General features: G+C 37.7%; 1 protein-coding gene and 1 long non-coding RNA gene across 7 annotated transcripts in view; one reads left to right on the top strand and one right to left on the bottom strand.

The window, feature by feature from the left end:
• Window positions 1–5,252, top strand: part of LOC133556778 (uncharacterized) — a 48,936-nt gene extending 43,684 nt beyond the window's left edge. For all 3 annotated transcript variants that reach the window (XR_009807595.1, XR_009807596.1, XR_009807597.1), the window contains one exon: window positions 4,253–5,252. This is a non-coding gene — a long non-coding RNA (uncharacterized LOC133556778). The remainder of the gene's footprint in view (window positions 1–4,252) is intronic.
• Window positions 1–26,913, bottom strand: part of si:dkey-91m11.5 (PH_BCR_vertebrate and RhoGAP_Bcr domain-containing protein) — a 171,888-nt gene that overhangs the window by 4,552 nt on the left and 140,423 nt on the right. For 2 of the 4 annotated variants that reach the window (XM_061907021.1, XM_061907022.1), the window contains 7 exons: window positions 22,394–22,453; window positions 19,325–19,434; window positions 17,428–17,567; window positions 9,467–9,601; window positions 7,038–7,143; window positions 4,471–4,633; window positions 2,462–4,409 (listed from right to left, as the gene is read on the bottom strand). In XM_061907021.1, the coding sequence (XP_061763005.1) occupies window positions 4,320–4,409; window positions 4,471–4,633; window positions 7,038–7,143; window positions 9,467–9,601; window positions 17,428–17,567; window positions 19,325–19,434; window positions 22,394–22,453 (804 nt within the window). In that variant the 3' untranslated portion in view covers window positions 2,462–4,319. Of the gene's footprint in view, window positions 1–2,457; window positions 4,410–4,470; window positions 4,634–7,037; window positions 7,144–9,466; window positions 9,602–17,427; window positions 17,568–19,324; window positions 19,435–22,393; window positions 22,454–24,843; window positions 25,195–26,913 lie in introns of those variants that run through there. The other 2 variants (XM_061907023.1, XR_009807589.1) reach the window with 2 other exon arrangements.

The following is a 26,913-nucleotide window of genomic DNA, read 5'->3' as shown; positions in this document are numbered from 1 at the left end:
TATTGTTGTTTATGTTTTGTTTGTTTGTTTGTTTAGGCCCTTCTTTAAAAAAAAAAACAGCTCAGTTTTTATATGGCAAAACACAAAATATGCAACATTTTCCCCAAAAAATACCTTAAAGTGGAATATTTAATGTGACGTAATCGAAGCCTTGAATAGGTCAATAATTCAAAATGACATTGATTTTGATTCATTATTATTTTTTAAAGAAAGAAACAGCCTGCATGGCAGCTTTGTGTTATAAGAGTAAGCATTGCAACAATTTCTTGTTACATTTCACCTGTTTGCTCTTTTATACCACCTTTTATGATTAAAATTGTTTTCAATTGTATTCTTAAAATGTGCCGTGGGGCCGTTAAAAAATGACCCGAGGGCCGCACTTTGGACACCCCGGTTTTAGATCTTTAAGATGGAAAGTGTAGCTGCCGTTATGATGTGCAGTCTTGTTTTCTAATGACCGGAAGTCTTCAACTATACTAAGTCTTTCAATTCTAGGAATCTGCATCATATAATAATTACTATAGTGGTCATCAAATTAGTTACTATGGTCATCTAATTAGTTACTATGGTCATGTAATTAGTTACTATGGTCATGTAATTAGTTACTATGGTCATCTAATTAGTTACTATGGTCATCTAATTAGTTACTATGGTCATCTAATTAGTTACTATGGTCATGTAATTAGTTACTATGGTCATGTAATTAGTTACTATGGTCATCTAATTAGTTACTATGGTCATCTAATTAGTTACTATGGTCATCTAATTAGTTACTATGGTCATATAATTAGTTACTATGGTCATGTAATTAGTTACTATGGTCATGTAATTAGTTACTATGGTCATCTAATTAGTTACTATGGTCATGTAATTAGTTACTATGGTCATCTAATTAGTTACTATGGTCATATAATTAGTTACTATGGTCATCTAATTAGTTACTATTGTCATCTAATTAGTTACTATGGTCATCAAATTAGTTACTATGGTCATCTAATTAGGTACTATGGTCATCTAATTAGTTACTGTGGTCATGTAATTAGTTACTATGGTCATCTAATTAGTTACTATGGTCATATAATTAGTTACTATGGTCATCTAATTAGTTACTATGGTCATGTAATTAGTTACTATGGTCATGTAATTAGTTACTATGGTCATCTAATTAGTTACTATGGTCATGTAATTAGTTACTATGGTCATATAATTAGTTACTATGGTCATGTAATTAGTTACTATGGTCATGTAATTAGTTACTATGGTCATGTAATTAGTTACTATGGTCATCTAATTAGTTACTATGGTCATCTAATTAGTTACTATGGTCATGTAATTAGTTACTATGGTCATCTAATTAGTTACTATGGTCATCTAATTAGTTACTATGGTCATGTAATTAGTTACTATGGTCATCTAATTAGTTACTATGGTCATCTAATTAGTTACTATGGTCATGTAATTAGTTACTATGGTCATGTAATTAGTTACTATGGTCATCTAATTAGTTACTATGGTCATGTAATTAGTTACTATGGTCATCTAATTAGTTACTATGGTCATCTAATTAGTTACTATGCTCATCTAATTAGTTACTATGGTCATATAATTAGTTACTATGGTCATCTAATGAGTTACTATGGTCATCTAATTAGTTACTATGGTCATCTAATGAGTTACTATGGTCATCTAATTAGTTACTATGGTCATGTAATTAGTTACTATGGTCATCTAATTACTTACCATAGTCACTATGAGATATCTCAGATTGTAGGTGGAGGTTTTTTCACTGTTTGTTGCATTTTGGTTGTGTTTCGGTTGATTGTAAAATATGTTGTCAATATTCAGTGTTTTATCATTCGTAGTTAATATTGTGAATCCCACATTCTTTATTTTCACGTACAATCTGGGTGTCTCATTCAGTAAAAAAAAACTCAAATTGCATTCCGTTTTTTTAAGGCAGTACGTCATAACGTTTTTAGCTTTCAATCATTATTGTGAGGTTTTGTGTTAGTGTTACTTTTTTATCTAAATCTGCCCCCCCCCCGAGTAAAATAATTCAGTCCTGGGTTAGTGTTAGGGTTACTAATAAGTAGGGATGCACCGATTAATCGGTAACCGAATATATTCGGCCGAATATGGCAAAAAAAAGCCACATTCGGACTTCGGTGGAATGAGTTAAAAGCAAGGCCGAATAGTGGCGTGTGACCGCAAAGACGCAATCGACCAACGTGCAGTGTTAAATTTAAATTGTTTTATACATAGTTAGTTTCCTTTCTTTTTATTCTGAAGCTGAAGTACTGTTATTGACAAATCTGTTCTGGCCTGGGATATGTTGTGTACCTGTATAAGTGTATGAGGTTACAAGCACACACTTATTGAGATTTAGTGGGGCCTCTGTTTACATTATTAGCCTGTTGTGTACCTGTATAAGTGTATGAGGTTACAAGCACACACTTAATTGAGATTTACTTGAGACTTCTGTTTACATTATTAGCATATCTACTGTGGCTAAGCAGACTTTTGCCAAAAGGACAATAATTCATTTGTTGTGGGTTTATCCACTTTAATGCACTTTTTTTTTTTTTGGAATGCATGTTTTGTTTGAAGGCCTAATATAAATGAAAAACTATTTTTTTTTTTTTTTGGAACACGCAAAAGCTACTGGAATATTACAAAAATGTCAATATTCAATAAAAATTTACTTTATTTGAAAAACATGTCTGAAAATGTATTCAAGGCTATTTATGCAATATAGAAAAGTTGTGAAAAACTGCATTTATTATTCGGTATTCGGCCAAGCGCTCAAATTTTATTTGGTTTCGGCTTCGGCCACAAATTCTCATTTCGGTGCATCCCTACTAATAAGCAATAATTCTGAGGTAATTGAGGGAAGACTCTTAGTTAAAGTCTGCGGGCTATAGAGCGTTTTCCGTTCGGGTTCCAGTACTCTGGAATGCCCTCCCGGTAACAGTTCGAGATGCTACCTCAGTAGAAGCATTTAAGTCTCACCTTAAAACTCATTTGTATACTCTAGCCTTTAAATAGACCTCCTTTTTAGACCAGTTGATCTGCCGCTTCTTTTCTTTCTCCTATGTCCCCGGGGGGTCCGGTCCGATGACCATGGATGAAGTACTGGCTATCCAGAGTCGAGACCCAGGATGGAGCGCTCGCCTGTATCGGTTGGGGACATCTCTACGCTGCTGATCCGCCTCCGCTTGAGATGGTTTCCTGTGGACGGGACTCTCGGTGCTGTCTTGGATCCGCTTTGAACTGAACTCTCGCGGCTGTGTTGGAGCCACTATGGATTGAACTTTCACAGTATCATGTTGGACCCGCTCGACATCCATTGCTTTCGGTCCCCTAAAGGGGGGAGGGGGGGGGTGCCCACATCTGAGGTCCTCTCCAAGGTTTCTCATAGTCAGCATAGTCAGCGCTGCTGATCCGCCTCCGCTTGGGATGGTTTCCTGCTGGCTCCGCTGTGAACGGGACTCTCGCTGCTGTGTTGAATCCGCTTTGGACTGGACTCTCGCGACTGTGTTGGATCCATTATGGATTGAACTTTCACAGTATCATGTTAGACCCGCTCGACATCCATTGCTTTCCTCCTCTCCAAGGTTCTCATAGTCATCATTGTCACCGACGTCCCACTGGGTCATTATTGTCACCGATGTCCCACTGGGTGTGAGTTTTCCTTGCCCTTATGTGGGCCTACCGAGGATGTCGTGGTGGTTTGTGCAGCCCTTTGAGACACTAGTGATTTAGGGCTATATAAGTAAACATTGATTGATTGATTGATTGTCACTGGCGTCCCACTGGATGTGAATTCTCCCTGCCCACTGGGTGTGAGTTTTCCTTGCCCTTTTGTGGGTTCTTCCGAGGATGTTGTAGTCCTTTGAGACATTTGTGATTTGGGGCTATATAAATAAACATTGATTGATTGATTGATTGATTAAAAGCTTACTGCTTGTATAATTAGGCCATGCAAAATAAGGCATTATTAAGTACTTAATAATGACTAATTAGGAGCCATTATGTTACTATTTTGCACGTTAATTAATGGTGAATATGTGTTCCCCATACAAAAGTGTTACTGTATTTAACATTTCTGCTGTCATCTCTCTTGCTTCCTTACAGGAATGTTACCAATTGACTCTTGTGCATATGGACATAATGTGCGCCATGACTTTGAAAACATTTGCAGCAAGGTCAACTCTCACAGCTCAGAAAAGTAGCTTCTGTTTATGACTCACAGGGTGATGGCGCCGCCTGGTGGCAGAACTCTGCAGCGTATTCAAGGAAGTCTTTTCCTCCCCACGCCGCTATACTTCCGTGGAGAAGAGGAGGCTTTGTCGTTTGCTGTCGGGTGTGGGAATGTTCTCTAGCTGCAGAAAATAGAGGAGAACTTGCACCTGCAACAAGAGAAAGAAGTGAGGACGCGTCCGCCGGCGGGTCGAGGGCGAGATGAGGTACCTGAGCCATGACCTCCAGGGACCAGCTGTCGTTCATGGAGATGGGCTGGGAGATGTTCATGCTGACCTTGCTGTCTTTCTCTGAAGGCCGCAGCAGAGTGGGACCAAAGACCGTGGCCAGGTTGTGTAGAGACATCTTGTTGACACACTCCTTTTCAGACACTCTGTTACAGGGGGAACATGCATTATGTTAAAGGGTTGGTATGGACTAGACTCTCACTATTATGTTAGATCCACTATGGACTGGACTCTCACTATTATGTTAGATCCACTATGGACTGGACTCTCACTATTATGTTAGATCCACTATGGACTGGACTCTCTCACTATTATGTTAGATCCACTATGGACTGGACTCTCACTATTATGTTGGATCCACTATGGACTGGACTCTCTCACTATTATGTTAGATCCACTATGGACTGGACTCTCTCACTATTATGTTAGATCCACTATGGACTGGACTCTCTCACTATTATGTTAGATCCACTATGGACTGGACTCTCACTATTATGTTAGATCCACTATGGACTGGACTCTCACTATTATGTTAGATCCACTATGGACTGGACTCTCTCACTATTATGTTAGATCCACTATGGACTGGACTCTCACTATTATGTTGGATCCACTATGGACTGGACTCTCTCACTATTATGTTAGATCCACTATGGACTGGACTCTCTCACTATTATGTTAGATCCACTATGGACTGGACTCTCTCACTATTATGTTAGATCCACTATGGACTGGACTTTCACAATATTATGTTAGATCCACTATGGACTGGACTCTCACAATATTATGTTAGACCCACTATGGACTGGACTCTCTCACTGTTATGTTAGATCCACTATGGACTGGACTCTCTCACTGTTATGTTAGATCCACTATGGACTGGACTTTCACAATATTATGTTAGATCCACTATGGACTGGACTCTCACAATATTATGTTAGATCCACTATGGACTGGACTCTCACTATTATGTTAGATCCACTATGGACTGGACTCTCACTATTATGTTAGATCCACTATGGACTGGACTCTCACTATTATGTTAGATCCACTATGGACTGGACTCTCTCACTATTATGTTAGATCCACTATGGACTGGACTCTCACTATTATGTTGGATCCACTATGGACTGGACTCTCTCACTATTATGTTAGATCCACTATGGACTGGACTCTCTCACTATTATGTTAGATCCACTATGGACTGGACTCTCTCACTATTATGTTAGATCCACTATGGACTGGATTCTCACTATTATGTTAGATCCACTATGGACTGGATTCTCACTATTATGTTAGATCCACTATGGACTGGACTCTCACACTATGATGTTATATCCAGTATGGACTGGACTCTCACTATTATGTTGGATCCACTATGGACTGGACTCTCACTATTATGTTAGATCCACTATGGACTGGACTCTCGCTATTATGTTAGATCCACTATGGACTGGACTCTCACTATCATGTTAGATCCTCTATGGACTGGACTCTCACACTATTATGTTAAATCCACTATGGACTGGACTCTCCCTATTATGTTAGATCCACTATGCACTGGACTCTCACACTATTATGTTAGATCCACTATGGACTGGATTCTCACTATTATGTTAGATCCACTATGGACTGGACTACTCTCACTATGATGTTATACAAGTATGGACTGGACTCTCACTATTATGTTAGATCCACTATGGACTGGACTCTCACTATTATGTTAGATCCACTATGGACTGGACTCTCGCTATTATGTTAGATCCACTATGGACTGGACTCTCACTATCATGTTAGATCCTCTATGGACTGGACTCTCACACTATTATGTTAAATCCACTATGGACTGGACTCTCCCTATTATGTTAGATCCACTATGCACTGGACTCTCACTATCATGTTAGATCCTCTATGGACTGGACTCTCACACTATTATGTTAAATCCACTATGGACTGGACTCTCACTATTATGTTAGATCCACTATGCACTGGACTCTCACACTATTATGTTAGATCCACTATGGACTGGACTCTCAGACTATTATGTTAGATCCACTATGGACTGGACTCTCACTATTATGTTAGATCCACTATGGACTGGACTCTCACACTATTATATTAGATCCACTATGGACTGGACTCTCAGACTATTATGTTACATCCACTATGGACTGGACATTCACTTATTCATTTATAAGTAAAGGTAAGACCATGATAACGTTTTTTTTTATTATATGTGCTTTTCATGATGGTATCCTTACATCACACTCAAATTTTTACTGCATGCCTTTGGTAAGTGCCGGAGTGAGAAGAGGTTTTAAATTAATTAGCGGCCCGGCGGCAATTCAAGGAAATACAGTCATTGATTGATTCAGCTCTTTTTAAGCAGGGTGCGGACATAACAAAAAAAATGTTATTATGGTGTAGAATTTTGAGGTTTGTTCCATTTTGTGTTAAAAGTGAAGCGCTGTAAATACTTTCTGGACCTGCTGTTGGTGATAAAATGATAATCACACGATTGGCGGTATGTCAATGTCAGGCGCATCTTACCTTTTCAGGTGGTCCAGCAGGAAAAGGAAGGTGAGCAGGTTGGGTTCTGGTAGAGACAGCAGCAGGTTGAGCATGCAGCTCTCCTTGGCCACAGTGTCACACAGAGCTGGAGGAACATTTTAGCCATCAGTCACATGTACCGGGGGGGGGGACATGTCAGTCAAACTTTAAAAGAAAAAATACGTGATTGTACAAGTAAAACAGACCATGAATTGATGAACGTGGACCCCGACTTAAACAAGTTGAAAAACTTATTGGGGTGTTACCATTTAGTGCTCAATTGTACAGAATATGTACTGTACTGTGCAATCTACTAATAAAAGTCTCAATCAATCAAAAAAATCAATGCACAGTGTAAGCCAGGGGTGTCCAAACTTTTTCCACAGAGGGCCGCACACAGAAAAATGTAAGAATGCGGGGGACATTTTGATATTTTTCATTTTCAAACCATAACAAAATATATGGATTTTTTTTTTAATCCTTATGGCTCCTGGTCGGACACGTTTCCAGTGAGGGTTGGAGTCCGCCAATGCTGCCCTTTGTCACCGATTCTGTTCATAACTTTTATGGACAGAATTTCTAGGCGCAGTCAAGGCGTTGAGGGGTTCCGGTTTGGTGACCGCGGGATTAGGTCTCTGCTTTTTGCAGATGATGTAGTCCTGATGGCTTCATCTGACCGGGATATTCAGCTCTCACTGGATCGGTTCGCAGCCGAGTGTGAAGCGACCGGAATGAGAATCAGCACCTCCGAGTCCGAGTCCATGGTTCTCGCCCGGAAAAGGGTGGAATGCCATCTCCGGGTTGGGGAGGAGACCCTGCCCCAAGTGGAGGAGTTCAAGTACTTAGGAGTCTTGTTCACGAGTGGAGGAAGAGTGGATCGTGAGATCGACAGGCGGATCGGTGCGGCGTCTTCAGTAATGCGGACGTTGTACCGATCCGTTGGCGTGAAGAAGGAGCTGAGCCGGAAGGCAAAGCTCTAAATTTACCGGTCGATCTACGTTCCCATCCTCACCTATGGTCATGAGCTTTGGGTCATGACCGAAAGGATAAGATCACGGGTACAAGCGGCCGAAATGAGTTTCCTCCGCCGTGTGGCGGGGCTCTCCCTTAGAGATAGGGTGAGAAGCTCTGCCATCAGGGAGGAGCTCAAAGTAAAGCCGCTGCTTCTTCACATCGAGAGGAGCCAGATGAGGTGGTTCGGGCATCTGGTCAGGATGCCACCCGAACGCCTCCCTAGGGAGGTGTTTAGGGCACGTCCAACCGGTAGGAGACCACCGGGAAGTCCCAGGACACGTTGGGAAGACTATGTCTCCCGACTGGCCTGGGAACGCCTCGGGATCCCCCAGGAAGAGCTGGACAAAGTGGCTGGGGAGAGGGAAGTCTGGGCTTCCCTGCTTAGGCTGCTGCCCCCGTGACCCAACCTCGGATAAGCGGAAGATGATTGATGGATGGATGGATGGATGGATGGGCTCCTGGGGAGCATAGAGGATCTTAGTCACTATAAAGTTAAAAATAAGTCAAATTATTATTATTGTTTTTAATTTAATGCTTACAGTAAATCTCTATATCAACTTGAGGTTGATATAAAGTAAAATAAATAAGGTTTTATGCCTTTTCCGTCAAAGACAACTTTGGTTTTTATAGTAAAACTGAAATATGCAGTATTTAGATAGATAGATAGAAAGATAGATGGATAGATAGATAGTATTTTATTGATTCTTTGAGGAGAGTTCCTTTATTTAACAATTAAAGCCCTCAAAGATCAATAATGCAGGACACCATTGATTTTAATTATTTAATATTTTTGAGTAATCACAGTGAAAAGTTAAATAAAATCCTACTAAATATATTAGAGATCCGAAAGGTTCCCCACTCATAAAGTGACACATGTTTATTATTTTTTTCTACTTTTAACAATTAAATTTCAAGATTAACTTCCGATACATCTGTAAATTTTAAGTTTGAACTATTATTTTGTTTGTTTTATGCTCTTTAGTCAAAACTTTGATGTTTTTATATGGCAACCGCACAACATATGCAATATTTTTTCCACATAAAACATTTTAAAGTGATAATTTTTAAGTAATAATTCATTATAGCATAGATTTTTTTTTGTCTTTTTTTTCTGTGAGCAATGGAAAAAAAAGAAAATAAAGACAAAAGGAACAAAAAAACTGCCTGCATGGCAGCTTTGTGTCAAAATTGGCACTTTTTCTCATTAGATTTCACCTCATTCCACTTTTTTTTTAAATTTTTTTAAATTTTTGCAATACTATCAATTTTGCAATTTTTTCAGAACGTGTGGCGGGCCGGTAAACGATTAGCTGCGGGCTGCAAATGGCCCCCAGGCCACACTTTGGACACCCCTGGTGTAAGCATAGGGATGAAGGGGACTGGTGACGACTTGTTGACATTTAGAAGTTACTAACCGACGCCTCCAGAAAAGTTGGGGTACATCTCGTCAGTGAAAAGAGGCTCCGGCAGCTCGCGGAAATACAACTTCAGCGTGCCGGCGATGGCGTTGACGTCCATGTCTCGCATCATCACAGACACATCCTTGTTGTCTGGTTAGGAAGAAGACCGATACATGTGTTCAACTGCGTGGAAAAACACTTTGAGATACGAACAAAAAAAAAAGGAGAGAAAAACACTGTGTGGATAATAGAATGTTAGTAATAAAGTGACACCAACCAGGGGACAATGTAGTGATGCTGGGACTAAGGTGCGTGGACTTTCTACTCGGGCAAAGGTCGGCAACCCAAAATGTTGAGAGAGCCATGTTGGACCAAAAATACGAAGAAAAAAAAATTCTGGCTGGAGCCGCAAAAATGTTTAAGTCTTATATAAGTGTTATAATGAAGGCAACACATGATGTAAGTGTCTATATTAGCTAAGTGACTTTAAAAGTCTTATATAAGTGTTATAATGAAGGCAACACGTGATGGAAGTGTCTATATTAGCTATATTAGCCTACAATCAAAATGACTTTAAAAGTCTTATATAAGTGTTATAATGAAGACAACACATGATGTAAGTGTCTATGTTAGCCTACTATCTAAATGACATAAAAAGTCTTATATAAGGGTTATAATGAGGGCAACGCATGATGTAAATGTCTATATTAGACTAATATCAGAATGACTAAAGCCTTATTTAAGTGTTATAATGAAGGCAACACATGATGTAAGTGTCTATATTAGCCTACTATCAAAATGACATGAAAAGTCTTATATAAGTGTTCTAATGAAGGCAACACATGATGTGTCTATATTAACTATATTAGCCTACTATCAAAATGACTTTAAAAGTCTTATATAAGTGTTATAATAAAGGCAACACATGATGTAAGTATCTATATTAGCTATATTAGCCTACTATCAAAATTACTTTAAATGTCTTATATAAGTGTTATAATGAAGACAACACATGATGTAAGTGTCTATATTAGCTATATTAGCCTACTATCAAAATTACTTTAAAAGTCTTATACAAGTGTATAATGAAGGCAATGCATGATGTAAGTGTCTATATTAGCCTACTATCAAAATGACTTTAAAAGTCTTGTATAAGTGTTATAATGAAGACAACACATGATGTAAGTGTCTATATTAGCCTACTATCAAAATGACTTTAAAAGTCTTGTATAAGTGTTATAATGAAGACAACACATGATGTAAGTGTCTATATTAGCCTACTATCAAAATGACATGAAAAGTCTTATATAAGGGTTATAATGAAGGCAACACATGATGTAAGTGTCTATATTAGCTATATTAGCCTACTATCAAAATGACTTTAAAAGTCTTACATAAGTGTTCTAATGAAGGCAACACATGATGTGTCTATATTAACTATATTAGCCTACTATCAAAATGACTTTAAAAGTCTTATATAAGTGTTATAATGAAGACAACACATGATGTAAGTGTCTATGTTAGCCTACTATCTAAATGACATAAAAAGTCTTATATAAGCGTTATAATGAGGGCAACGCATGATGTAAATGTCTATATTAGACTAATATCAGAATGACTAAAGCCTTATTTAAGTGTTATAATGAAGGCAACACATGATGTAAGTGTCTATATTAGCCTACTATCAAAATGACATGAAAAGTCTTATATAAGGGTTATAATGAGGGCAACACATGAGGGGGGGGGTTGCCCACATCTGAGGTCCTCTCCAAGGTTTCTCATAGTCAGCATTGTCGCTGGCGTCCCACTGAATGTGAATTCTCCCTGCCCACTGGGTGTGAGTTTTCCTTGCCCTTTTGTGGGTTCTTCCGAGGATGTTGTAGTCGTAATGATTTGTGCAGTCCTTTGAGACATTTGTGATTTGGGGCTATATAAATAAACATTGATTGATTGATGATGATGTAAGTGTCTATATTAGCCTACTATCAAAATGACATGAAAAGTCTTATATAAGTGTTATAATGAAGGCAACACATGATGTAAGTGTCTATATTAGCCTACTATCAAAATTACTTTAAAAGTCTTACATAAGTGTTCTAATGAAGGCAACACATGATGTGTCTATATTAACTATATTAGCCTACTATCAAAATGACTTTAAAAGTCTTGTATAAGTGTTATAATGAAGACAACACATGATGTAAGTGTCTATATAAGCTATATTAGCCTACTATCAAAATGACTTTAAAAGTCTTATATAAGTGTTATAATGAAGACAACACCTGATGTAAGTGTCTATATTAGCTATCTTAGCCTACTATCAAAATGACTTTAAAAGTCTTATATAAGTGTTATAATGAAGACAACACATGATGTAAGTGTCTATATTAGCCTACTATCAAAATGACTTTAAAAGTCTTATATAAGTGTTATAATGAAGGCAACACATGATGTAAGTGTCTATATTAGCTATATTAGCCTACTATCAAAATGACTTTAAAAGTCTTGTATAAGTGTTATAATGAAGGCAACACATGATGTAAGTGTCTATATTAGCCTACTATCTAAATGACATAAAAAGTCTTATATAAGGGTTATAATGAGGGCAACGCATGATGTAAGTGTCTATATTAGCCTACTATCAGAATGACTAAAGCCTTATATAAGTGTTATAATGAAGGCAACACATGATGTAAGTGTCTATATTAGCCTACTATCAACATGACTTTAAAAGTCTTATGTAAGTGTTATAATGAAGACAACACAGGATGTAAGTGCCTATATTGGCTATATTGGCCTACTATCAAAATTACTAAAGTCTTATATAAGTGTTATAATGAAGACAACACGTGATGTAAGTGTCTATATTAGCTATATTAGCCTATTATCAAAATGACTTTAAACGGCTTATATAAGTGTTATAATGAAGGCAACACATGATGTAAGTGTCTATATTAGCTATATTAGCCTACTATCAAAATGACTTTAAAAGTCTTATATAAGTGTTGTAATGAAGACAACACATGATGTAAGTGCCTGTATTAGCTATATTAGCCTACTATCAAAATGACTTTAAAAGCCTTATATAAGTGTTATAATGAAGGCAACACATGATGTAAGTGTCTATATTAGCCTACTATCAACATGACTTTAAAAGTCTTATATAAGTGTTATAATGAAGACAACACGTGATGTAAGTGTCTATATTAGCTATATTAGCCTATTATCAAAATGACTTTAAACGTCTTATATAAGTGTTATAATGAAGGCAACACATGATGTAAGTGTCTATATTAGCTATATTAGCCTACTATCCAAATGATTTCAAAAGCCTTATATAAGTGCTATAATGAAGACAACACATGATGTAAGTGCCTGTATTAGCTATATTAGCCTACTATCAAAATGACTTTAAAAGTCTTATATAAGTGTTATAATGAAGGCAACGCATGATGTAAGTGTCTATATTAGCTATATTAGCCTACTATCAAAATGACTTTAAAAGTCTTATATAAGTGTTATAATGAAGGCAACACCTGATGTAAGTGTCTATATTAGCTATATTAGCTTACTATCAAAATGACTAAAGTCTTATATAAGTGTTATAATGAAGACAACACGTGATGTAAGTGTCTATATTAGCTATATTAGCTTACTATCAAAATGACTAAAGTCTTATACAAGTGTTATAATGAAGACAACACGTGATGTGTCTATATTAGCCTACTATCAAAATGACTTTTAAAAGGCTTATATAAGTGTCATAATGAAGGCAACACATGATGTGTCTATTTTAGCTATATTAGCCTACCATCAAAATTACTTCAAAAGTCTTATATAAGTGTTATAATGAAGGCAACGCATGATGTAAGTGTCTATATTAGCTAAATTGGCCTACTATCAAAATGACTAAAGTCTTATATAAGTGTTATAATGAAGACAACACGTGATGTAAGTGTCTATATTAGCTATATTAGCCTACTATCAAAATGACTTTAAAAGCCTTATACAAGTGTTATAATGAAGACAACACATGATGTAAGTGTCTATATTAGCCTACCATCAAAATTACTTCAAAAGTCTTATATAAGTGTTATAATGAAGGCAACGCATGATGTAAGTGTCTATATTAGCTAAATTGGCCTACTATCAAAATGACTAAAGTCTTATATAAGTGTTACAATGAAGACAACACGTGATGTGTCTATATTAGCTATATTAGCCTACTATCAAAATGACTTTAAAAGTCTTATATAAGTGTTATAATGAAGGCAACACATGATGTAAGTGTCTATATTAGCCTACTATCAAAATGACTTTTAAAAGGCTTATATAAGTGTCATAATGAAGGCAACACATGATGTGTCTATTTTAGCTATATTAGCCTACCATCAAAATTACTTCAAAAGTCTTATATAAGTGTTATAATGAAGGCAACGCATGATGTAAGTGTCTATATTAGCTAAATTGGCCTACTATCAAAATGACTAAAGTCTTATATAAGTGTTACAATGAAGACAACACGTGATGTAAGTGTCTATATTAGCTATATTAGCCTACTATCAAAATGACTTTAAAAGCCTTATACAAGTGTTATAATGAAGACAACACATGATGTAAGTGTCTATATTAGCCTACCATCAAAATTACTTCAAAAGTCTTATATAAGTGTTATAATGAAGACAACACATGATGTCAGTGTCTATATTAGCTATATTGGCCTACTATCAAAATGACTAAAGTCTTATATAAGTGTTACAATGAAGACAACACGTGATGTGTCTATATTAGCTATATTAGCCTACTATCAAAATGACTTTAAAAGTCTTATATAAGTGTTATAATGAAGGCAACACATGATGTAAGTGTCTATAGTAGCTATATTAGCCTACTATCAAAATGACTAAAGCCTTATACAAGTGTTATAATGAAGGCAACACATGATGTAAGTGTCTATATTAGCCTACCATCAAAATGACTTCAAAAGTCTTATATAAGTGTTATAATGAAGGCAACACATGATGTCAGTGTCTATATTAGCTATATTGGCCTACTATCAAAATGACTAAAGTCTTATATAAGTGTTACAATGAAGACAACACGTGATGTGTCTATATTAGCTATATTAGCCTACTATCAAAATGACTTTAAAAGTCTTATATAAGTGTTATAATGAAGGCAACACATGATGTAAGTGTCTATATTAGCCTACTATCAAAATGACTGTAAAAGTCTTATTTAAGTGTTATAATGAGTACAACACATAATGTAAGTGTCTATATTAGCCTACTATCAAAATGACTAAAGCCTTATACAAGTGTTATAATGAAGGCAACACATGATGTAAGTGTCTATATTAGCCTACCATCAAAATGACTTCAAAAGTCTTATATAAGTGTTATAATGAAGGCAACACATGATGTAAGTGTCTATATTAGCCTACTATCAAAATGACTGTAAAAGTCTTATTTAAGTGTTATAATTAGTACAACACATAATGTAAGTGTCTATATTAGCCTACTATCAAAATGACTTTAAATGTCTTATATAAGTGTTATAATGAAGGCAACACATGATGTAAGTGTCTATATTAGCCTACCATCAAAATTACTTCAAAAGTCTTATATAAGTGTTATAATGAAGGCAACACATGATGTGTCTATATTAGCCTACTATCAAAATGACATTAAAAGTCGTATATAAGTGTGCCTCAAAAATCAATTCAATCAACACTGTGGTATCTCAACTTAAGAGTGCTCCAACTTAGGAGGGTTTTGTAATAAAAGCTAGGAAGAAGAAGTGGGTGATATTCATTGAATTAAAGAAAGAAATCATCAAAAACATGACATGTCGCAGACTTGGCAGAGCAGTTTAAGCCTGGCAGTCAGTGCAAGTCTGCACCATTCTGAAGCAGGGGGGAGTCGTCGATACCGCCGGACAAGAACCTTCAAATTATATCGAAACGGCGGACATTTAACAATGAAAATATGGCCAAGCTGCAGATGGTGTGTTTGATGGAGAAGCAGCTGGACAGGGATACAGATAAGTTCACTCTGTAAGGTAAATTATTATTATTACATTACTTCATTAAAACAACTGTAGTTGAAAGTAGTACATTCTATTCTAAAAGTAGTGTTTTCTTCATAAAAGGCATGTTACAAACCCTGTTTCCATATGAGTTGAGAAATTGTGTTAGATGTAAATATAAACAGAATACAATGATTTGCAAATCATTTTCAACCCAGATTCAGTTGAATATGCTACAAAGACAACATATTTGATGTTCAAAGTGATAAAAAAAATTTTGTGTGCAAATAATCATTAACTTAAGAATTTGATGCCAGCAACACGTGACAAAGAAGTTGGGAAAGGTTGCAATAAATACTGATAAAGTTGAGGAATGCTCATCAAACACTTATTTGGAACATCCCACAGGTGTGCAGGCTAATTGGGAACAGGTGGGTGCCATGATTGGGTATAAAAACAGCTTCCCAAAAAATGCTCGGTCTTTCACAAGAAAGGATGGGGCGAGGTACACCCCTTTGTCCACAACTGCGTGAGCAAATAGTCAAACAGTTTAAGAACAACTTTTCTCAAAGTGCAATTGCAAGAAATTTAGGGATTTCAACATCTACGCTCCATAATATCATCAAAAGGTTAAAAAATCTGGAGAAATCACTCCATGTAAGCAGCATGGCCAGAAACCAACATTGAATGACCGTGACCTTCAATCCCTCAGACGGCACTGTATCAAAAGCCGACATCAATCTCTAAAGGATATCACCACATGGGCTCAGGAACACTTCAGAAAACCACTATCACTAAATACAGTTTGTCACCACATCTGTAAGTGCAAGTTAAAGCTCTACTATGCAAAGCGAAAGTCATTTATCAACAACATCCAGAAACGTCGCCGGCTTCTCTGGGCCCGAGATCATCTAAGATGGACTGATGCAAAGTGGAAAAGTGTTCTGTGGTCAGACGAGTCCACATTTCAAATTGTTTTTGGAAATATTCGACATCGTGTCATCCGAACCAAAGGGGAAGCGAACCATCCAGACTGTTATCGACGCAAAGTTCAAAAGCCAGCATCTGTGATGGTATGGGGGTGCATTAGTGCCCAAGGCATGGGTAACTTACACATCTGTGAAGGCACCATTAATGCTGGAAGGTACATACAGGTTTTGGAACAACATATGCTGCAATCTAAGTGCCGTCTTTTTCATGGACACCCCTGCTTATTTCAGCAAGACAATGCCAAGCCACATTCAGCACGTGTTACAACAGCGTGGCTTCGTAAAAAAAGAGTGCGGGTACTTTCCTGGCCCGCCTGCAGTCCAGACCTGTCTCCCATCGAAAATGTGTGGTGCATTATTAAGCGTAAAATACGACAGTGTTGAACGACTGAAGCTCTACATAAAACAAGAATGGGAAAGAATTCCACTTTCAAAGCTTCAACAATTAGTTTCCTCAGTTCCCAAACGTTTATTGAGTGTTGTTAAAAAAAAAGGTGATGTAACACAGTGGTGAACATGCCCTTTCCCAACTACTTTGGTACGTGTTGCAGGCTTCAAATTAAGTTAATTATTATTTGCAAAAATAAAATATCATTTATGAGTTTGAACATCAAATATCTTGTCTTTGTAGTGCATTCAATTGAATATGGGTTGAAAATAATTTGCAAATCATTGTATTCCGTTTATATTTACATCTAACACAATTTCCCAACTCATATGGAAACGGGGTTAACTTTTGATTTGTTTTAAATTGATTTCAATTCATTTCAAAGGGCAACCTTGATTTGAGATACAATTGTTTTGAGTTAAGAACTCCATAACTGAATTAGTTAAGCTTGTAAGTTGAGGTACTACTGTATTATTATTATTATTATTAATTTATTGGTGCTCCACTATTGTTTCTTAGAAAAGTAACTGTGTCCCAAATATCTTTTCGACAGGCAATTAAATAGAACTCACTGGAATCAAAGGCCGCCTTAAGAGCTTGGATATCTGTTGCCACGCCAGACACTCGGTAGATTCCCACTTCTTCCATCCCTCGCCGCTCAATCTCCTCAACACACTGCCTCACAATGAGTGGAACCTTGGAGCGCTCCCGTCTGGTGAAGCACCAAAAAGCAAGAGTTACAGGAAATCCGTCAACACACCAAAGATCCGCAGCCAAAACGCTTCCAATGCATGAAAATATTTCCTTTTTTCAAATAGTGTTAGGTTGATTGGCAACACTAAATTGGCCCTAGTGTGAGAAAGTGAGTGTGAATGTTGTCTGTCTATCTGTGTTGGCCCTGCGATGAGGTGGAGACTTGTCCAGGGTGTACCCCGCCTTCCGCCCGATTGTAGCTGAGATAGGCGCCAGCGCCCCCCGCGACCCCAAAAGGGAATAAGCGGTAGAAATGGATGGATGGATGGAACTGTGGTTGTTTGCAGTGGTGTACAATTACATTGCATCAAACAGAGATGGCAAAAATCCTCCACTTCCCATGATGCATTGCAGGAGCACAGCTTGTACTCTACATCTACAGCAGGGGTCACCAACCTTTTTGAAACCAAGAGCTACTTCTTGGGTACTGATTAATGCGAAGGGCTACCAGTTTGATACACACTTAAATAAATTGACAGAAATAGCCAATTTGCTCAATTTACCTTTAATAAATAAATCTATATATATTTTTTTTTTAAAAAGGGTATTTCTGTCTGTCATTCCGTCGTACATTTTTTTTCCTTTTACGGAAGGTTTTTTGTAGAGAATAAATGATGAAAAAAACACTTAATTGAACGGTTTAAAAGAGGACAAATCACGAAAAAAATGAAAATTAAATTTTCCAACAGTTTATATTCAATTTCGACTCTTTAAAATTCAAAATTCAACCGAAAAATATGAAGAGAAAAACTAGCTAATTCGAATCTTTTTACAAAAATTAAAAAAAATATTTATGGAACATCATTAGTAATTTTTCCTGATTAAGATTAATTTTAGAATTTTGATGACATGTTTTAAATAGGTTAAAATCCAATCTGCACTTTGTTAGAATATATAACAAATTGGACCAAGCTATATTTCTAACAAAGACAAATCATTATTTCTTCTAGATCTTCCAGAACAAAAATGTTAAAAGAAATTCAAAACACTTTGAAATAAGATTTAAATTTGATTCTACAAATTTTTGTAGATTTGCCAGAATATTTTTTCTGAATTTTAATCACAATAAGTTTGAAGAAATATTTCACAAATATTCTTCGTCAAAAAAACAGAAGCTAAAATGAAGAATTAAATTAAAATGTATTTATTATTCTTTACATTAAATAAAAAAAATACTTGAACATTGATTTAAATTGTCAGGAAAGAAGAGGAAGGAATTTAAAAAGGTAAAAAGGTATATGTGTTTAAAAATCCTAGAATCATTTTCTCTAAAATTGTCTTTCTGAAAGTTATAAGAGGCAATGTAAAAAAATTAATGAATTTATCTAAACAAGTGATGACCAAGTCTTTAAAATATTTTCTTGGATTTTCAAATTCTATTTGAGTTTTGTCTCTCTTAGAATTAAAAATGTCGAGCAAAGCGAGACCAGCTTGCTAGTAAATAAATACAATTTAATAATATAGAGGCAGCTCACTGGTAAGTGCTGCTATTTGTGCTATTTTTAGAACAGGCCAGCGGGCGACTCATCTGGTCCTTACGGGCGACCTGGTGCCCGCGGGCACCGTGTTGGTGACCCCTGGTCTACAGTGTATGTAGTTTATACAGTACAAGTTAAACACAGATTCATTGAATGTAGTCTGTAACAAATGAATGACGTGTAACCATGACAACGTTATGTTTGTCAACTTAACTGTGATGTGCCATGATGAACTTACTTTGTGACAACGTGGATTTTCACCCCAAACACGCCGGACTGTTTCCGTGAAGGCATGCGCTTAAGACTGAACTCTCTGCTGGTGAACTTCATTGACAGCTTTACCTCAACCTGACATGGAGGATAACAGAAAAGGAAAAGCCTCTTACAGGATGCATCTTCAATAAGTCCTCAAAGCAGCTAGAAAACATTTAGCAGCTGTTCAGAAAGTATGTACAAAGTCCAAAAGGGGTTTCATTTGCGGCCCATAGCTCGTTCTTTGAGTGCCATAAAGAAAGCCTGTGTGTTTAATGCCTTTTCATTTTAAATGCAATCTTCTAAAATAGTTCTTTGAGTGCAATAAGAAATGTATGTTTAATGTATCGTATGATTTTCTGTTAAAATGAGCCCAATAGTGACATTTTTTTGTAGTCCCCTTTATTTAGAAAAGGGCTGTCCTGATTATATATATATATATATATATTTTATATATATATACACACACATATGTATACATATATATATGTATATATATACATACATATATATACATATCCATATATAAATATATATATACATACATACATACATATATATACATACATATATACATACATACATACATACATATATATGTACATATATACATACATATATATATATAGATTTTATTTTTTTTAATATATATACACACATATATTATACACACATATATATATACATACACACACACACATTTACATAAAAATGTGTATATAAATATATACACAAATATATATACATATGTATACACATATATATATATATATGTATATATATATATTTTATATATATATATATATATATATGTATATATATATATATATATACACACATGTATACATATATATATATTTATATATATATGTATATATATATATATATATATATATACGCAAACACATATTTACATGAAAATGTGTATATAAATATATACACAAATATACACATACATATATATAAATATATACACATATATATATACCCACATATACACACATATATATATATATATATATATATATATATATATATATATATACGTATACATATGTGCATATGTATATAAACACACATATCTATATATATATATACATATATATACACACATACATACATAATATAGTATGTGTGCGTGCGTGTGTGTGTGTGTGTGTGTGTGTATCAGCATATCCTGACCCGCATTGTATCAGCATTAGCAAATATGACAGGAAGAACATTAAATTGTCCCCGATATGGTTCAAATGTTCTATATTTTACAAATATTTAAACACTGACATAAACAACTGTCGCCATAACCAAAAATCAAAACAGAAACTAACCATTGCTTGCACATTTAAATGTGACTTTGGACAAAGTCATGTGGCATAAAGAATTTTTGTACCATCTCATTGACAATGTTTTCCTCCAATTTTGTTTTGAGTCGTTTTTTTTATAAATGTTCTAATCCTTTGCACATGCTCAAATCTTTCTTCTGCTTGCAAACATGTTTTAATTAAAATGGCACATTTTGTTAGTCAAATCAAGGTTAATGGTGTCTTACTTTTATTTTTGATCTTCCTTTACTCTGTAAAGGAAGTGACAGCATAACTACGGTACTGTTGCTGTTTCATGGTGTTTGGTAATAATGTAGAAGTCAACAATACTACTACAGAAAACATGTCTACCTAAACAGATTGAAGTTTTGTATATTTATACTTTTTAGTCAACAAAAGTTATCAACTATATACATCGAGCAGTATACCGACGTCAGCTTAAAGGGGAACATTATCACCAAACCTATGCAAGCATCAATATATACCTTGATGTTGCAGAAAAAAGACCATGTCTTTTTTTTAACCGATTTCCGAACTCTAAATGGTTGAATTTCGGCAAATTAAACGCCTTTCTGTTTATCGGTCTTGTAGCGATGACAGAACGTGACGTCACCGAGGTAACACACCCGCCATATTCATTTTCAAAACATCACAAACACCGGGTCTCAGCTCTGTTATTTTCCGTTTTTTCGACTATTTTTTGGAACCTTGGAGACATCATGCCTCGATGGTGTGTTGTCGGAGAGTGTAACAACACTAACAGGGAGGGATTCAAGTTGCACCACTGGCAAGCAATCTGCCGCCAGACCCCCATTGAATGTACCAAAGTGTCTTCACATTTGAGCGGCGATGCTAAGACAGACATGGCACAGAGATGTATGGATAACCTGCAGATGCATTTGCAACCATTAAGTCAATAAAATCACAAAGGTGAGTTTTGTTGATGTTGTTGACTTATGTGCTAATCAGACATATTTGGTCACGGCATGACTGCCAGCTAATCGATGCTAACATGCTACGCTAATCGATGCCAACATGCTATTTACGCTAGCTGTATGTACATTTGAAACTAGATACCCACATTTAATGCGAAACAAACACTTACCAATCGACGTATTTAAGTTGCTCCAGTGTCACAAGATGCAAAAGTCCTGATCGTTTGGTCCGCACATTTTACCGGCGATGCTAATAAGGCAGCCGTGCTATGGGCCACTTCATTAGGTACACCCACGCTATGGCCGAATAGCGTCAATAGCTATTCGCTCAATAGCTCCAATTTCTTCTTCAATTTTGTTTTCGCTATCTGCCTCCATACTCCGACCATCTGTTTCAATACATGCGTAATCTGTTGATTAAGCCGCTGAAATCCGAGTCTGAATCCGGGCTAATGTCGCTATATCTTGCTGTGGTAACCGCCATTGTTTGTTTACATTGGCAGCCCTGTATGACGTCACAGGGAAATGGATAGTGGTTTCGAAGATAGCGAAAATAAGGCACTTTAAAGCTTTATTTAGGGATATTCCGGGAGGTGTAAAATTTTGAAACAAACTTCAAAAAATAAAACAAGCCACTGGGAACTGATTTTTACTGTTTTTAACCCTTTTGAAATTGTGATAATGTTCCCCTTTAAGAATAATAACCTTTTTAGGAATAAGTAGAACACGGTGGACCAGGACTTGATGACATAGACGTATGTTGATGCGAACGAGACAAACTTAACTTCTTGCCCCACTTACCCCATTTACAGCAATCACAGTTCTCTGCCAGTCTTTGTTTTGCAAGTTCTGAGGATCCAACTGTGAAAACAGAATGGCACAGTAATGATTGGGTTATTATTTTTTTTTAAGTGTGAATGTGATTTCCTATTCATCTGCTTGGAAAAGCCAACATAATGTTGTCATAAACTGAATACATCAACATAACAACACCCCATCACTACACCAACAGGTCGTTCTCTTGGTTTAAACCAGGGGTCTTTAACATTTTCCAGGCCAAGGACAGATGGAGTGGGTACCTTTTACGTATACATTTAGTCTGAAATACCATGAAGGTACCCTTGGTTACACTTACTTAAAAGGCCTACTGAAACCCACTACTAGCGACCACGCAGTCTGATAGTTTATATATCAATGATGAAATATTAACATTGCAACACATGCCAATACGGTCTTTTTAGTTTACTAAATTACAATTTAAAATTTCCCGCAGAGTTTGTTGTTGAAAACGTCGCGAAATGATGACGCGTATGATGACGTCTCGGGTTGTAGCGGAACATATTAGCCCAGCACCACACACGGCTAAAAGTCGTCTGTTTTAGTCGCATAATTACACAGTAATTTGGACGTCTGTGTTGCTGACTCTTTTGCAATTTGTTCAATTAATAATGGAGACGTCAAAGAAGAATGCTGTTGGTGGATTGCAGCTGCCTTTAACAACCGAAACACAGCCGGTGTTTCTTTGTTTTGTTGTGAAGCTTTAACACAGAGCGGTCAAGCGAACGTGTTTCTCTACGTCAACCAGCAAGTTTTTGGAGGGGGAAATTGTGATATTAACTCGGCTCTTACCGGAGACATCATGGATTATGGGACCTCCTCCTGTAGCTGTCAAAAAGGCAGCTGTGATCTTGGCTTTTCTCAGAGACACTGGCGTTCACCGCAGCCATCCGACTTTGAGGTATGACTTTACAATCTCACTAAAAGACTATTAAAACAATAAGCAGATAAGGGATCTTGCAGAATTATCCTAGTAAATGTGTCTAATTACATCGGAAACGGTCCCACTGCCGCCGCCTTTTTTTTTTTGTGCTTCACTCTAACTTTCCTTATCCACGAATCTTTCATCCTCGTTCAAATTAATGGGGAAATTGTCGCTTTCTCGGCCCGAATAGATCTTGCTGCTGGAGGCTCACATTATAAACAATGTGACGATGTGAGGAGCTCCACAACCCGTGATGTCACGCGCACATCGTCTGCTACTTCCGGTTCAGGCAAGGCTTTTTTTATTATTTTCAAAAGTTGCGAACTTTATCGTCTATGTTCTCTACTAAATCCTTTCAGCAAAAATATGGCAATATGGCGAAATGACCAAGTATGACACACAGAATGGACCTGCTATCCCCGTTTAAATAAGAAAATCTCATTTCAGTAGGCCTTTAAGTCATCTCAAATCTCTCTCACACTCCTACGTCCTCTAAAAACATTAGCAACAATGCCCTACAGCAGGGGCGCTCACACTTTTTCTGCAGGCGAGCTACTTTTCAATTGACCAAGTCGAGGTGATCTACCTCATTCCTATTTATAATTTATATTTATTTATCTATGAAAGAGACATTTTTGTTAACAAGTTAATGGTGTTTAATGACAATACAAGCATGTTTAACACACATAGATTCCTTTCTTTCATGAAGACAAGAATATAAGTTGGTGTATTACCTGATTCTGATGACTTGCATTGATTGGAATTAGACAGTGGTGCTTATAACGTCCACATTTTCAAATGGAGGGAAAAAAAAAGTCCTCCTTTCTGTCCAATACCACATGAAAGTGATTGGATTTGGCATCTCATTTGTCCAACTTGCATACTCGTTTTTAAACACTTTGTTATGAGAGTAGCATATGTGTGTGGCCCTTTAATGTCCGGCAGCAGGTGAGTGACGTCAGTGAGTGTGCGGGTGGGCAAGCAAGTGAGAAAGCGGTCGCTGAGGGCGGCGGGGGAGAAATACATTGGCATCAAACTCCGTAGCTTGCTAGCTTGTGCACGCTAGCTTTCTGAGACTCTTATTTTGTTAGCACAGGCAGGATGAAACAGGTCTTTTATGGTGAAGACAGGAACTGTGCGGTCGGTCTTTAGAGTTTCGACAGTAGGTACGGAGTCTCTAGAAATAAAATGTGTTTCTCTGCGTCCGCCCTGTTAGTGATTTTTTTTCTTAAATACGAGCTCGCAGCAGCCAGCGTCATCTCACAAGATCCTCGGGTGCCGAGAATGTCAAACAACTGACGAAAGTCAAGTCTTGGTATGATTGATGATTGCTCATTTTTATGTCTATTTTGTGATGTCTGGCTTGAGATCGACTGACACACCCTCCGAGATCGGCGTAATGCCCACCCCTGCCCTACAGCCTTCATAAAAATGTACAAAGCCCCCCTCTCTAAAACTACATTTTAATAAAATGCAACTTGTCCTTTACCTTAGGTCTGAGCAGAAGACTACGGACTCTGTCCCAAAGACAAGCCCCCGTGCTCTGAGGTCTCCTGGGAGCCACCTCTTCCTCCGATGGACTAAATGTCTGATACTCGCTTTCTTCACGGAGAGAACACACATCCATCGTTTTCTGGCATGAGCCTCGCATCTTTCAAAATAATCCTCTTTCGCTAACCCAGGGTGAATAAGCAGAGAACTGATGAGCTATATAGACGGTCTTGAGAGAATCCAAAGGTTCCAAACATATCGTCACAAAGTTGATTTTAGATGTGCTGTTCCACACGGTCAGAGAAGACCTGCTGACTGCTGCCTTTGTGTTGTTCTACTTATCAGATGGAATTGGGAGATTAACTCCTCAGAATCCCCTCCTACCCTCATTAGCCAAGTGTTGACGCCTGCTGCTGCTTTTTCTCGCTGTCACTTGTCACAACGGCCAAGATAACAACAACAGGATTGTCTCCGGCCAATCGCTGATTTGTACGAGTAACGACATGTAGCGCCACGGGCATTTTAAGCCCCGCCTCCCCCTTGTTTTTATCTCCCCACGGTCTAGCTTTGCACTTACGATCCTTTCATTTTCTCAAAACTCAACATAATAGCCCGGTGCGCCTAATGTACGGAATCATTTTTGGTTGTGCTTACCGACCTCGAAGCTATTTTATTTGGTAGATCAGGGGTGTCGAACTCATTTTAGATTCGGGGGCCACGTGGAGAAAAATCCTCTCCCAAGTGGGCCGGACTGGTAAAATCACGGCGAGATAACTTAAAAATAAAGACAAATACGGATTGTTTTCTTCGTTTAAAAATAGAACAAGCACATTCTGAAAATGTACAAATCATAATGTTGTCGGGTTTATTTTACACGTACATGTTGTGAATGTGAATTATATTTATATAGCGCTTTTCTCTAGTGACTCAAAGCGCTTTACATAGTGAAACCCAATATCCAAGTTACATTTAAACCATCTTCAGCTCTCGCTGGATCGGTTCGCAGCCGAGTGTGAAGCGACCGGAATGAGAATCAGCACCTCCAAGTCCGAGTCCATGGTTCTCGCCCGGAAAAGGGTGGAGTGCCATCTCCGGGTTGGGGAGGAGACCCTGCCCCAAGTGGAGGAGTTCAAGTACCTAGGAGTCTTGTTCACGAGTGAGGGAAGAGGGGATCGTGAGATCGACAGGCGGATCGGTGCGGCGTCTTCAGTAATGCGGACGTTGTACCGATCCGTTGTGGTGAAGAAGGAGCTGAGCCGGAAGGCAAAGCTCTCAATTTACCGGTCGATCTACGTTCCCATCCTCACCTATGGTCATGAGCTTTGGGTCATGACTGAAAGGATAAGATCACGGGTACAAGCGGCCGAAATGAGTTTCCTCCGCCGTGTGGCGGGGCTCTCCCTTAGAGATAGGGTGAGAAGCTCTGCCATCCGGGAGGAACTCAAAGTAAAGCCGCTGCTCCTCCACATCGAGAGGAGCCAGATGAGGTGGTTCGGGCATCTGGTCAGGATGCCACCCGAACGCCTCCCTAGGGAGGTGTTTAGGGCACGTCCAACCGGTAGGAGGCCACGGGGAAGACCCAGGACACGTTGGGAAGACTATGTCTCCCGGCTGGCCTGGGAACGCCTCGGGATCCCCCGGGAAGAGCTGGACGAAGTGGCTGGGGAGAGGGAAGTCTGGGTTTCCCTGCTTAGGCTGTTGCCCCCGCGACCCGACCTCGGATAAGCGGAAGATGATGGATGGCATTTAAACCAGTGTGTGTGGCACTGGGAGCAGGTGGGTAAAGTGTCTTGCCCAAGGACACAACGGCAGTGACTAGGATGGCGGAAGCGGGAATCGAACCTGCAACCCTCAAGTTGCTGGCACGGCCGCTCTACCAACCGAGCTATGCCAGGGTACACCCTGGACAAGTCACCACATGTTGCGGCTAATAGTATTCTATCTTTAATTGTCGGATCACCAATCACCGACATGCCAGGCTCCTCCAGTTTTACGACAATGTTCTATTTTGCAATAAATTGCCCAATTGTCTTTTCCTCAGTCTCGCTCTCGCTCGTGCTCCACCATC

The sequence above is a fragment of the Nerophis ophidion genome, linkage group LG07 (genome assembly GCF_033978795.1).
Source record: "Nerophis ophidion isolate RoL-2023_Sa linkage group LG07, RoL_Noph_v1.0, whole genome shotgun sequence".
NCBI lineage: Eukaryota > Metazoa > Chordata > Actinopteri > Syngnathiformes > Syngnathidae > Nerophis > Nerophis ophidion.
This window is presented reverse-complemented; position numbering and strand designations above follow the sequence as displayed.